At 40.2% G+C, this 15,235-nt stretch overlaps 1 protein-coding gene across 1 annotated transcript in view; it reads left to right on the plus strand.

The window, feature by feature from the left end:
- The window catches only part of SPTLC3 (serine palmitoyltransferase long chain base subunit 3), a 99,237-nt gene extending 84,264 nt beyond the window's left edge, over positions 1-14,973 (plus strand). Inside the window, exons 12-14 of the mRNA XM_074820581.1 lie at positions 11,239-11,374; positions 12,372-12,501; positions 14,838-14,973. Of these exons, the coding sequence (XP_074676682.1) occupies positions 11,239-11,374; positions 12,372-12,501; positions 14,838-14,951 (380 nt within the window). The 3' untranslated portion in view covers positions 14,952-14,973. The remainder of the gene's footprint in view (positions 1-11,238; positions 11,375-12,371; positions 12,502-14,837) is intronic.
- The last annotated feature ends 262 nt before the right edge of the window (positions 14,974-15,235 follow it).

Below are 15,235 nucleotides of genomic sequence, written 5' to 3' on the forward strand. Positions count from 1 at the left end.
TTGCCATTTTGGCAAAGTCAGAGCGTAACAACTGTTTCCAACTTGAAATCTGAAAGGTCGAGGTTGCGTATGCTGATGTCTACATCCTGTTCAATATAAGAAACCAGCTCTGACATGTTTCTTCTACCTTGGGGATTGTGCGTGCAGCCTGTCCTGCTGTGCTGCTCCCTGTGCTGGCTATAGGGAGTGCTTGCCGTCAGAGGGCGGCCTTACCCTGAGCCTTCCCAGGATTTAGGCACTTAAGGCTCTCCTAGATGCTGCGTGTAAAATATTAAACACGCAGAGCATTTCCAAACCTTCAAAGCCTCTTAAAAATGATTGTCAGCTAGCGTGATTCTGCATGCAGTTCAGTGCAGGCTAATAGCAGAACTTGGTTCAAGACGGAGCCTTTTAAGATGTGCGTGTCTGACTGTCTAAGGGTTTGCAGCATTTTCTCTTCCAGTGTTCTTTAACGACACAATGTTTGTATTTCTGCACAAAATAAGTGCTTATTAAGTCTTCTGCAAATCCTTTGTGAAATAAGTTAGTCATCTGTCAGTTTTTTAAAATTTGTCTTGCTATATGAAATGTAAATGAATAGAAAAACAAATTAATAACTCGTACATCACAACTTAGAGTATTGCACAAAGGCTAGCAAACTGGCTATGATGTGTAAAAATGTTTCTTGTCCTTCTGAGCCAGACTCATTATTTTAGTCTATTGGTTTTTCTTTCATGTGGGCCTCCCTTCATTAGGCTGTCTTGTGGACTACAAAAAAAAAACACAACCCAAAACACAGGAAAAAATGTTGTGCTGGACCACACTACAATGCTGCTTTGGCATTCAGACAGAGGAAGGTGGTGGCTCAGAAGGGAGGGGGGAACAGAAGGGAGAAAGCACTGTCTCTTAGATATTTTCATTTCCAAGGACAACAGCGGCCTTGGCTGAGTTCTTTTGGTCTGCTGTCATAGAAAACAGTGAATCCTGCATGTGAGCTGTCCTTGTGAGAGCATGAGCCATGTAGCAGAGACACCTGGCAGAGAAGTTTCAAATGACTGATTTGGTCATTTAAATTACTACTCTGAAAAACTGTATTCTATATTTTTTACTACTTCACACAGTCGTCTTTTATATTTTCCCAGAATGCTTTTACATTCCCTTCAATTTTTTGCTAGTTTTTCTCCACTGGTTTGTTAAGCAGCTGATCTAGAAAAGAGTAGCATAGGTTGAATTACATAGTGGGTAATGCCAGAGGCCAGAAATGCAGTGATGCTGCTGGTATTTATCCTGATGTGTATCCAAATGATTTATCTCCCATATTTTCTTCCTTTATTTTCGATTAGTAAGAATGTGGTTGGTTGGAAAAGGAATCAGGGTGTGCATTTCCAGGACAGGATCAGTATACTGCATACACAACTACAGGATATGAATAGGTGTTTATGGACACAGGGGGTACAGCTTCATTACAAGGAAGGAACAGGTTAGCACTTTAAAAATAATTCAATGAAACCTAAACTGTTTAGCTGGAAATTATCTACAACAGGTGTCTGTTTCAGGCTACAATTTTTTCATATCCACAAAAAAGGTTCGGTCCTTCCTCAGAAGAAGGCTAGATGTACATATGGGGGGGTTGATAATCTAGGAGGAAAAAAAAAAAAAGAGAGAAAAAAACAATTAAAAAAAAAATCCTTTTTCTCATGAAGATCTTCAGTTTCTCCAGTTTTTTGGATGAAGATTTTGATTGTGACAGCCAAGTTTTTAATTTTTGCCATGTCTATGAAATACCATCTGAGTCATGTGATGTTACAAGTCTCTAAAAAATCTCTACTTGAAAGGAACATTGACAAATCTCAAGATCCGCTGAGTGAAGGACCATCATCCAGCTCAGTCTGGGGGGCCTGAACAGAGCATCCCCCCACCTGGAGCCTGGGCAGAAGACTGGGGCCCTGAGCACCTGTGTCCATCCTGCACTGTCAGGCACTTAGGGAGTTGAGCCAGGAAGATTAAAGAGAGAAGAGACTCTGACAAGCAAAGGAAACACAACAGGGAATAGATAACAAGTGAGTGATAAGGATGGAGACTAGGACCAAAATGAGATGCTGAGAAGACAGGCTGGAGAGGCTGTGATCTGAAAGGGAACGAGAGGGAGAGGGACAAATATGTCTGCAAGAAACTACAGCGAACACATGACCCTCTAAACCACTGCTGGTACCTCAGACATTCTTTGTTCTTCTCTGGTCAGCAAACTGCTGTGGAAGTGTACTAGCAAGATGTGTACTTCCCTTCCTTTGCAGCAGGAGCCTCCAATTTGGATGGGGAAGTTCTCATTTTGAAAGCTTTGCACTGACATACGTAAAAAGATGTAAATGTAAATCTGTAAATGTAAAAAAAAAAAACAAAAACACAGAGGACATGGTATCTCCCACAGAAGCCATCTATATATAAATGTATGGGCATGTCCCATATCAATACCTGTGATAGTTGTGAGACATTAATGTCATGATAATATGACTAGGAGGATATTGCAGAGCTGTTGCAGTTTCCTTCTTTTGCTATGTTTTCTGCTGTGACTTGAGAAAATGAAGCACAAAAATATACTGAATTAGGAGAAGATAATAGTTGCCTCAAAACTGATATGCACAGTTGTTCCTGCCTGGGAGAGAGGAGTAGGTTGGGGTCAGTATGACCAAGTCCTCTGTTTCTTGAGTGACTTGTGTCAGAAGTCAGAGAACGACAACAAAAATTGCAAATGTATTTCCATTTTCATGTAAAATTATATTTTTAGTAGAGTACAAGCCCTGGTGTTTTTCAATGCCATGTTTTACAGGACTCTGAAAATTGACGGCTTGTAGAACAAGACACATTTATTCTTGGTAATATAATGTCATAGATACTATCGTAGTTCCTATAATAGAGTTGTTCAAAAGTGTATGAACTTCTGGCAGCTGCATTTCCTTTAGTAATGTCATAAGGCAGCAAGTTCCACAGTTCAATTCATGTAGTCTATAAAAAAAAAAATCATTTTATCCCTCTTAAGCCTTTGTGGCCTTTTCATCTCAAATGTGTCTCTCCTCATTTATTAGGAGATATGGGAAGCAGAAGTTCCCATGGCATTTACTCTTTATAATTCATAATGTAGATATTCCTTATATGTTCTCCTCGTGGCTTCTCATTACACCACTGGAGATACCTCAGGAAACTCAGCAGCTGCCTTAGTGGTTTTATCCCCATGATGAGACTGTAGTTGACTCAGAGTGTTTGGACCCTGCACAAATTTTCAAGTACACTTGCTTGCATGCAACACAGCCCCTCCAGCTGTGACCTCGAACCTTTTTTTTCCCTTTCTGCTTGAGAAGACCAAAAGCATATTTTTACACTTAAATTTGATAGGTAAAAAATAGAACCACTAGCAGACAGTTAAAACTGCTAGAAAATCTGAAGCAATTTTCTTGATGACTAATAATAGATTATAGTGGTGTAAAAAGCAAATTGCAGCATTTGTAAAGGCATCATTTTTCTGTTTAATGCATGGCAAACAATAATTCACCAACAGCAATCAGCATTTTTCATATGTTTTTATGGGATGCTGAAAAATTTAAAACCCTATCCTCAGGAATCTACTGTCCTTGTTATATTAAAAGATAATTCCTGACGTTGTTTAGATAGAAAGTGTTTCTTTAAAATGTTAATTTACTTTGCCATATGTGTTGATTGGTTTATCTTTTTGCAACTGCTAGTTTTGATTTTTGTTTTTAACAGACTTTGAGCTCTTGCATTTGAGCTCATTCAGATTGTGAGAAGCTGCAGAACGCTGCTTTCTGTTTTGGCTTGGCATTAAAAAGATCTGTTTTTTAAAGGTTCCTTTTTAAAACATTTCCGTCTGCCTTATTTTTTTGTATAACTGGAGGACCAGCTTCTTAAAATGCTCAGTTTCCTACGTTTTCCACTGCTATCTGTACTCAGCAATCTTTTGAAAACATTAGCTTTGCCTGTCAGGGCCCTCTGTAAATTCAAAAACCTTAGTCTCACATCACTAGAACCTGGCATAAAGCAGCACTGGTGCAAGGAAGGGCAGTCTTGCCCTCTTTTTTGCATTTCCCCCCTGCCTATGCCCTGATTCGTGCCCTTTTTCTTTACGCCAGCATTAGTGTTCATGCAGCCGTACCATGAACTGAACCAGAGAACTGCCCTAGCTGAAAAATAACCGACCCTCCCACAAATGGTTAGCCTACAGCCAGACTGGTTCCCTGAGCCAATCTACCATACAGCTACATGAATCCTAGTGCCAGGACTTGAGCAGCTGGAGCCGAGAGGAACGATCCCTTTTGCAGCAAAATAAATCTGTACCAGACTGAACTGATCATGAAACTATAGGTGTAAGCTTTAATGCTGTAAGCTTTAATACTGCAAGCTACTTAGCGACAGACCCCTTGAACCTGCTCGAAACAGGTTGCAGAATCAGTCATACTGGGTTTAGATTTTACTGTTCCCTCTCAAATTCTCATTCTGCTGCTTCGTTCCGAGATGATTGCTTCTCTCAGGTCCTCATCAAGCAGAATGCTTGAACTCTGACTTAATTTTAAGTTAATATTCCCAATGAGTATATGCTTACATTTAAAGCGTGTAAGCGAATTTGTTCCCTGTTTGCACAGCATTGACTTCATGACTAGGGCTCCCGGTCACTGTGACGGTGAAGATGCTAATGATGATAATATGCTGTCACTATTATTATTTGTCTAAGCTGAACATCACAGATGTTCTCCCAGTAGTGGATGATGAAACGGAGCTAAATTCTGCCACCTTTACTCAAAATGAGTGAGACATGCTGTTTCAGTGGAGCCACCTGCCATGTGGTTCGCCTCCTAAAGGAAGCCAAATGTATCCACGGAGGGTCAGTTGATCTGAGCAAGCGGGGCCTTTGGAGTAACAGTGTTTGCAGTGATTTGCAAGAGCTCTGAGGATTGACCAAATTCTACCTCATTTGAAGTCACTTTTTCCACATTCAAAGTTAAACCCAGTGCTGTGGTCCTCTAGCAGACCCTAGCCCTGGATAGGTGTCCCCTGTATTCACAAATAAGTATTAACTGCAGGCAGAGGAGGGATGTGATCAGACTTGGATGTGACTCATGGCCTGTCCCCAGCAACGAAAGCTACACTTTCCCCAGGGACAGCAACACGCAGCTCCGTGACACAGCTGCCTTTTAAGGGTGTCTTTGCTGCTGCGATAGAGCGTGAGGATCCCTCCTCCATTCCAGATGCTGCTTGCCGCTGCCCAAGGAATCCAGCACTGTTATCAGCCTGAGGAGCACAAAGGAGAGAAGTGCCTTTTCTAACGGCGCTTAGATCGCTGGCATTTCAGAAACACCTAATGCGATACAGATGGAGCACGTTGCGCACTGGCTGGCTTTCAGCAGGGGGACTGACGGGCTTTGTGATTAATCACCTGTGCTGGGAGTAAATAAGGCTCAGCCAAGGCTGGCTGCTCTGTCCCCGCTTTTGTGCGGGACACTGAATGCTGACATTATATACCTGAATACAGATAAGGTGCTGGGTAGGCATAGCTGACTCGTTTGAGAAATAAGGTACAGATGACAGAATTTGTACAATTTTTCTCCTTTCTGCTTCAGCTGAAATTACCACTTTTTCTTCCCTTAATCTGCTCTGGAAAGTGTTTTGCAGCAGTTCACAGTTAAAATTGGACTGACTAAATAAGTCCTTAAGGGCTTATTTAGCAGCTGAATTAAGTTGAAATTACTAGGTTTCTAGTTGGCATTAGATTGTAGAAGAAAATGTCTTCACTTCTCCCCAGTTCATAGCAAAGTTATTTTTTTATAAAGACTTTTTATCTGAGAACATATTTCCTTTAGGCACCCCAATTTTATAGCATTCTATTTGTGATTTAATGCACATGGAGGTACATGTGTGTTACTCTTATAGTGGAACCAGAGGAAAAAATGAAAATCTGTCCATCTGCAACAGTTTAGTGGGGAAGAGCTATTGTTTTCCAAATTTTTTTTCAGCCTATGAAAGTTTGCTTTTTACTATCTAGTTGTTAGTAGAGGAGGGCAGGGAGTGGAGTTCTCCATCCAAGGAATACAGATTGAAGAGACACGCTGACACCAGTATGTAAGAGTTTGATTGTGTAACTAATTATCTAGAAAGACCCTATGAAACAACAGCTGGAGAAGATTAAAGCAGGTGGATTTGTGTCTTGAAGAGTCCACCGCATGCCAAAAAAAAAGCACAGTGTGGGATTATCTTTCCTGGAATGGGTTCAGGAAAATATCTCTCCTTCAATTAAAATACACCTGAGATCTTGATATGAAAGGCTACAGGTTGCTTATTCCTGTTTTCAATATACTGAGTCAGAATTTCCAAGGGTAGAAGCCTACAGGAAGAGTTCAAAGGTAGAATGTTTGTGCAGGAATTGAACGCAGACAGCTTCTCTGCTTATTAAAATCTTGCAGGAGTGAAAAGCAGATAGCTCTGGAAGAGGAAAACAAACTTTTGTTTCAGAGAGCTGATAGTTTTACTACCTCTTTCGCTGCCAGGATAAGGTCCTCAGCTGGCATAAATAGCAAAGCTCTATTGAAGTGCCTGGAGCTGTGCCAGGTAACACCCGCCTGAGATCAGGCCATCAGACGTGCAGTCAGGATGCCTTCCTGCTGTCAAACTCCAGAGCATCTCCTCATGGACAGCAGGTCTGAAGCCATAGCCTGGCATGTGACAAAGCATCTACCAAGTCTGTCACTCTGAGTGGCTCCCTTAAAAAGCCTGTTGCTTCAAAGAAATGATGAGCAAGCCACTATCTTTTATCATTTCTCTCCCTCTTGCCTTCTTTTTGTTTGTTTTTTTTTTTTCCTTAAACTAAACCATATTAATTTTGAGCTAAAAAGCCTTCTAAAAGCCTGCAGAAATTAATAAGCTAAAATTGGCAATAGGCGATAACGCGTGTCAAATAAAATTATAATCGGCATTCTTCCCAGAATTGCCAACACCTTAGAACTTTGCAGTAAACCAAGTATTTTTAAAGCGGTGCAACAAACATAAACTCTAAATTTGCCAGCAGTAGGTGGATTGCAGATGCAGTAAATCTGTTTTTGCTGCACCACCCAGGTAATTAATCCTGTATGTCAACAAAATCCCAGTAAACTGGCTGTGTATCACTGTATGTTCTAAGCAGCGTGAAGATAACTTGTGAAATTTAAGAATCCTTTATCCTTCAGTTTTCTCTCTTTTTGTCCCTTCTTAATTCAGCTAATAAAAAGATGTAGAGCTCTTTAATAAGGTCACACTCAACCTTAGCTGAAAACTCTGGAGCATTACTGAGCTTAGTTTTAATTAGCTAAGGGTCAGTATTCCCTGTCCAGACTGTTTCCTCCAAACATATGCTGTGTTGTGGTTCACATGTTTTATGGAATATAACTATCTGAATATCCTGCATGCTGTGCTATAAGCTATTTGAAAAGACTGTAAATCCTCAAGAATTTTGAAAACTAAGAATTTTTAAACAAAGGTACTTACTAAGGACCTGATCTTCTAATTGGTGCCATACAGGTAAATTCTTACACTCAAATAGATGCAGCTATGTAGTTTTAGCTCAAGGGTCCTACTCTGTGGTTTTTCACTCAATAAATAATAAAGGATGCAAGATCACAGCCTCAAGAATCAAAGAAAATAGTTTTTAAATGCCGTGTCTTTGGTTAAACATACCACAGTGAATTTGGACTAAGATCTGATTCTAAACTGAATTCAATCACTCTTACACTGATTTAATCTGCAGTGTGGGGGAAAAATCGGGGCGATGAGACCAAAATAAATATTTTGCTCAGATCTGCCTTCTTATCTGACGTTGGAGGGTCCCATAAAGGAAGGAAAAAGAGCGTTGAAATACAGTTACAAACTTTAAGGGTTTTATTGCTCTTATCAGGACAGCATATAAGATGGCTGTGTATATGATGTGTGTATGTGGTCTTTGACCACAAAACTTAACATGAGAAAGGAAAGTGTTGACACTTGGTAAAGAAATAGGTTCCTCCCAGCCACCCACCCACAAATACAGTGTGTGTAGCAATCATCTCCTAATGTGCTTTTTTTCCCTCCAGATATATGTGAGTGCTCTGATCTTTTATTTGGCTCTTTAATGCATCCCTGCAAATGAAATTACTATTCTGGGATGTTGCTAAAACATTAAAGTGGCTCTTTTGCATCAGCACTGACTGGCTTGAACTAAGTTCCATAGGGAGTCTCGAAAGGGGATCCATCCCATCACAAACCGGTTGAGGATATAGATTTAGCAAGGAAAGCCTGGAAAAGGAAGAGGTGTTTGACTTTTGGGGGGTTGCCTGAAACTTGCCTTTCAGCTCTAATGTTTCCTGTGCTGGATTCCCCCTCTTGCTTTGGAGTCTAAATTTCCAGTACCTAAAATAAGTAGAGACAAACTGATCAACTCTGGGCCGGGCGCATCTGGTTTGATAAATACCGAACGGCCTGGAATCTTGCATGGCTGACGCTTTGTTTCCAGCTTTGTGGTAAACAGCTGAATAGAAAGGAGAAGGCAGCAAGTCTTAAACTGCACTCGCCAAGAACATCTGCATTTATGAAAACTTTCCCTAATTGAAAATCTAGTAGTTTCAAATGCTGTAGACTGAGAGTTTGGAAACTAGCTCAGGGGCTGCTGAGATAGCAAGAAGCAACAGTGGTTTTGAGCCTCCAGTTCAGGTTACTCCCCCACCCTCCTCCTTGTAATTTAGCCATCCGGGAGGTGCTAATAACATCTTTACAAATTCTAACAAGGGGAAAAGTCTCCCTTTAGACTTCAGACACATTATTCTGTGGTTCTTCTCTAACTCCCTTTCCTTTCCATCTCCCCTGCCCCCATTTCTCCTCCTCCTCCTCAATATTTCCTCCTGGTTCTTTGAGATCTACTACACCAAAAATATTTTTGGAAATACCACAGACTATTGTTTTTATTAGTGACTGGAAAGCTTTGTAGTAGGATGCTTTTGTGTTTCATTTGTTTTCCTTGCTCTGGCACAGCTGTTTTTGTTTTAGCAGCATTAGAGAGATGGTTAAACTATTTGTGGCCTTTTCTAACCCAGCAGATCTCTTCCACTGAATGCTTTAAACTGAATGACTGAAACTGTAACTAACAGGTTGTCTGTGTGGGCAGTTTTGTGCATAAAGTTACAAATGCACTGGTTTTACGAGATCTTTTAATTTGTTCAGCAAAACACTGATCACTGTGAAGCAAGTCCCAGTTTCCCTATAAATTTCCCAGCCAGAACATTGACAGAACCTTGACTCGGGAAGATACAGAACAGATGAAGCAATAGATCTTGTTCAAACCTATGTGCGCTCAGAAATGATTAATGGAAAAGAGGTTTATGTAGGTGCGGTGATCACCACCTTAGCCGAGGGGGAATAGGAAGAAAAGCCACAGCAGGTGGTGGGGCAGAATGTGGTCTGAGGACAAATCTGCCAAAGGTGGTATGGAGCAGCTACAAGTGCCTAACTGGCCACTGTGGTTACCAAGGAGGAAGATGGGAAATGAGGAAACAGGCATCCAGTCAGAGGAGGGTGACTGCAGAAAGTAGTGACTGAAGAATCAAGGGAACGAAAAGTAAAGTAAAATGAAAAAGAAAATGGAGAGTGAAAACGTAATACATCTGTGCAAAGGCACCTTAAAAGTAAAGGCAAAAAGAGGAAATGGGTGGTATTGGAGGCTTCAGTGTTCATGTCTGGTGACATAATGTAAGTGATATTGAAAGTATGGGCTGATGAATGGCAGGAAAATGAAAGTTAAGAGTGTAGCTGAGATGTGTCCTGCTAAATACCAGTCTTACCACATGTTCCCACCACCTCTGCTAGGCAGGCATAAGCAGCTGCGCAGCGATTAGGTTTAGAGAATCGATGTGTTTGACATTGGTTTGGCAGTTTTCTTTCTAGTGAGGTCAGGCAGATGATGGACCTGGCTTGATTCATTGTATGGATCTGTGAACCTAGGACTGGTACTGGGGAGGCTGGGGGAAAGAGCAGCATGTGGGTATGGGGTAGGCAGCAGCCCTGTCAGCACCTTACAGCATTGGAAGAGCAGTGCATATATCAGCTCACTGATGAAATATAATGCAGGTGGAGTGGGGAAAGGACTTCTCCCACCTACACTAATGTTGAGCATGGCTCTTCCCTTTTGTATGCAATGGATGGGGAAGCAATTGCACTTGTCAGAAACCAACTCCTTAGTGACACTGCAAAAGAAAAGGCTGAATTGACTTTTCAACCACATTTTTTCTCTGCTGTTCTCAGTCTTTTTTCTTCATTAAAAATAATTGTTTCCAACTCTCCTGTCAGTTTTGCTGGGGGACACATCAGTGGATTCATGACTGAATGAGGCCAGGGACAATGCAGAGAACAAAACTTGTGTCTGAAAGTCTTGGATGACTAAAGATTGTTGTCAGATGATGATATTGAGGTAATAATAGCAAGATAAGAGGACAGAGAAACTGAGCAGAACACCTCAAGGGATTACATATGTAGATGTATATTAGAGTAACTGGAGTTATGCTGAATGTTCGTAACAACCTGCCGATCAGACCTTGTTTATCTTGTTTAAACTTTAAACAAAGTTTATCCCATGCTTTTCCTCTGTCTAAAAAATTGCAACACGAGCATCAGTTTGAACTGACCCAAAATGCAGTATTTCCTACTTTAAATTTTATTACAGTCACAGAATAAAAACAAAACAAAACAACCATGTATGTGCAGAGCTAGCTAAGATATAAGAGGACCCCTGTGGAATATTGTTAATGAGAAAAGATATGCATATACTGACATCGGTGTCAACATCTGTAGACATTAGTTTCCCTTTATAGTGAATTATGTTGAGAAAGAACATACTCTGTTTACATGTCCTGTATCCACAGAGACCTGTAACTACTTCTCTATAGGTGTATGTCACTCAGTAGGCTTTATTCAGTGCAATACAGTAAAGGGAATTGTTCACCTACGTACCCCCAGAAGACACACTGTTTCTGCCGATGGGAAGGCACCTCACAAGTACAGGAATATCAGTCATCTGTCCTACAATGCCATAATAATCAACATAGTTGCTCATTCCATGGTTTTCTCCTGAATCAAATAGCAACATACACATCTCAGCCAAACTTTTTTGAACTCTTACCCACAGCCCTGTTTCTTGCCTGTTACTGGACTCCGGTTATGATCTTTGCACTGACTGTTCTCCTGACTAACTCATTTCAGGGCTCCAAAGAGTGCGCCAGCTGGGGAAAAACACAAGATACTTCAGACGAAGACTGCATGAAATGGGCTTCATCATTTATGGCAATGATGATTCTCCTGTTGTCCCCTTACTCCTTTATATGCCTGGTAAGATAGGGTAAGTACTGAAAAAAAACCTGTTGGCAAAACAAACACTATTTAAGTTCATAGTTTGTTTGGTATACACTGTGAAAAATGTAGTTATGCGTGGTAGATGCTTCACAAGAGAAACATAGACTGTTAGGTGAATTCATCATTTAGTTATGTTCTATTTTCAGTTTGGCCCTAGACTTAATTTTGAGATGTTCCAGCATTCACAATTTTTAAAATTTCTCTTATCCTTTTTTAACTTGGAATTTAACTCTGGAATAATACTTTGGATAGCATTTTGAATTTGGAATTTTTTTTTTAATTGTAATCATTAAAATAGATGCATTGCCTTTGATGTGTGAATTGTTTTGGATGGATGTTCTTTTTCCCCATCTGATCTTTGAACCATTTTTGCACGTTTTACTGTACAGTACCTATCAAGCAGCACTTGTGCACTGGCTTGAACATGCAGATCAGAAGTCAGTAGTAGCATAATGTAAGGGTTGAGCTGTAGGGAGTATTTGCAAGTAGCTTAGGGTGTCTGTGTGCTCTTGGTCTAGTACATACCACACAAAATGTTCCTAAACTGTCAGAGTAACTCTGAGAGCAGAGAAACCATCACACAGATTGTTTAAATCCTGTTGATACACAGGAACCCAGCTCTCATACCTTCCAGAAGCCCAACTTCTTCCGTGCTTAGGGACTGTGAATGCCCACACATTTTGATTTACACTCAAAACCTTTCACTGACATAAATGAATCATGTCTGTTCTACAGTTCTCTTTCTGCCATCATACTTGTAGTATTTGACACCCACTTGGTTTCATGAGCTGTTAAGAAGCAAAGAATCTCAGTCCTACTGGTAAAATTTTGGCTCTTATTGAATTCAATGGGAATATTACCATCCACTTCAATTGAAGACAGGATTTTACCCATTGTTTTATTATACTTGAATGTTTTCTCTCTGTGGTCAGTTTATTGGAGATAATTTACTTTTGCTTTCTTTCTTCTTCTTCTCTCCTTAGGGCTTTTGCAAGACGCATGTTAGAAAAAAATATCGGGGTGGTTGTGGTCGGGTTTCCAGCTACTCCTATCACAGAATCCAGGGCTCGGTTTTGTGTGTCAGCTGCACATACACGGGAGATGTTAGACACGGTAAGCACAGCAGATGTCCTGCTGAAATTAACTTCAGATGCAAAGGAGGTTGGGAGAAGCTGTGTGTCTGTTATTTTGAATCTCAATAATTCATTTTTACATTTGTTTTTCTGACCTTGTCACTTGATCTTTAAAGGCATTTTAGCCTTATATATTTTATTTTTTAAATGAAATTAGGGGACAGTTAACTTGTTATGTTCTTCTATTTCTAATAGTGACCAAATCTGTCATCACTAATAAAGACCTACATGAAAAGCACAGAAAGACACAAGTTAAATGCTAGATCAAAACTATCAGAGTAGGAAACCTGAAATGATATGGAAATAATTGAGAGTCAAGTTTTCCATACCCTTATTTTCATTCTGTATTTCCAGGTGTTTCTTGAATTGCAGAAGTGTATGGGACAACAGTATTTGGAACTGTTTGATCCTAATGAAGTTTAATTGGTGCTGTCTGGCCTGTCTTAGTTCTGTATCTTTCTCTGATATCAGAAATATTGTTAAGAGTATGTTGAGACTTCTGTCGTAAACCTCCATTCCAGCGCAGTCAGAAATGTATTTAAAATAAACTTTGAAATTTTCCATCTCCCTTTCTTGCTGAAGGTGTTTTTGGCCTGGCTTGATACATGTTCTTCCATTCTCAGAATGAGCCAACTTAGAGGCATGAACACGGAGGCTTAACAGTAAATTTCAGACTTTCTTTTTCCTCTCTTTGCACAATGGTCAAAGCAAAAAACCTGTGAATATGGAAAACACTTGAGTAAAAGATGCCACTCCTTCATGCAGACAAGCACCAGCCCCTGCAGAGAGCCCCTGGTTCCCCATTTGCTTCCTGAGATTCATGTGGAGCTTGAAGCCAGAGCCCTGCCCGGCTGACCAGCTCCCACACCAGTGTAGATCCCTCTCAAACAACATTGAAAAATCTGCCTTGCATGTGTGCAGTGTAAAATTCCTGCTGCTCTTAAAGGTGCAGTAATTATTAATAAGGTATAATACCATAAAGATAATACTGAGTAGAACAGGGCATAGCTACATAGCTTTTGCTGTTTGACTGTGTAGGCTTTGGCTTATGTAACTAGTAATAGGCAATGACGTTGATCTGAAGATTAATCTCTTGAGGTTGCTGCTTTGATTTTCTTCCTCTCCCCCACCCCCAAATGTCAAGCCCATTCATTTTTGGGCCGTCATTGCATGTTCACTTCCTGCTACCTGCACATTGCTGCTTCCTAGTGCCAGTGAAGGTGTGAAACACTTCCCAGCCACCTTTCTTGAAGATGCTGTATTTTTGCCTTCAAAAGTGGGATCATTGCCCTAGTACTTGTGGCATTCTTTAAATGTCCTTACAATATGGGGGAATGGAAATGCCCTGAGTTTAATTACTTGCAGATGGAAAGTTTTTTGGACAAACGCTTTGTGAATATGCCTAAACCCAGGGTAACAACAGGTAACAAGCACAATGAAAACTTTTCCCGTTGGCAAAATTTGTTTTGAATCTCAGCCTGGAACTAAAAAGAGGAAAGATCCATGAAAGGGCAAGCTCCCAAGAATAACTTCCTTAATGACCTTGAAGCTATCTCTCTGCATAAACCATTACTAAATTACTCCTTTTTGTTCTTGAGCTCATTTTAGTGGCTCAACAGAAACAGGCTCAAAATCAAAATTGCTGTTTTCTTCTTTGATGCCAAAAGGTTGACTGCTCTTGAATGTGGATCAGATGCTGCAGAACACTGAGCTGCTTCTCTACGGTGCAGAGTTCCCTGGGTACTTTTTGAATCTACTGGGAGCTGGGGACACAGCTCAGCAAATTGCATTACAATATTAATGCATTATTAATTATGCCTGTGATATTAATACAAGAAGATAATAGAATGCACTAAAAATATCTTAAACTCTTCAGACTATGATGTCTCTGATCAGCACTGTGAGCTGAGTCCCATCTAAGAAAATGCAGTGACAACTCCAGTCTTCAGGATCTATAGGGAAATATTGAAGTATTGCCTTACACATTCCTTTTGCATAAGCAAAAAAAACTTCATCTGGATTATTATCTCCCTGTGCTTTTAGAAAAAGGTCATTTTTTTTCATTTGTGCTCAATTGATGTACTTACTAATAAACCATATCTACTGAAGGAGTAAATTCTGTTCTCATAGATGCTATTGTACATCTGTGACTGCATTGACGTTCGCTATAGGAGAATGAAAGCAAAATTTGCCCATTTGCCCTTTAGAATTTCTTTAATTGATGCTTTTATAGTCTTCTTGCTCTGCTGTAACCTAAAGGCTACTAGAACTTCATTTCTTTTCCAAGAGAACTGACTCACTATAATGGTCTTGCAGGTTTTGAATGCCCTGGATGAATTGGGTGATTTTCTACATCTGAAATATTCCCGGTACTCCAAGTCATCTCATCCCGAACTGTATGAAGAAACTAGGCTTGAACTTGAAGATTAAGTTTTCCACCCATGAAGAGAACATTATGATGCTATGAAAGGGGGGAAAACCCGAAAACTAAAAAATACGAATGCATTTCTTCCCTTTTAAGGACAATTTTTGTTTCTCAGTTAATTGAAAGGAGGGGAAGCTCGGGTGTTGCATTTTATTGTATCAGATTCCTGTATTCAAGAGACTGAAATATTGATACACATTGCCTCCCCAGGGGATCTGTCTTCTTACGGTATTTTTGATGCAGAGTGAATGCATCCATTGATCGAGTTGCTAACGTACAGCTTTTCTTA

Source organism: Strix aluco, chromosome 3 (assembly GCF_031877795.1).
Source record: "Strix aluco isolate bStrAlu1 chromosome 3, bStrAlu1.hap1, whole genome shotgun sequence".
Classification (NCBI taxonomy): Eukaryota; Metazoa; Chordata; class Aves; order Strigiformes; family Strigidae; genus Strix; species Strix aluco.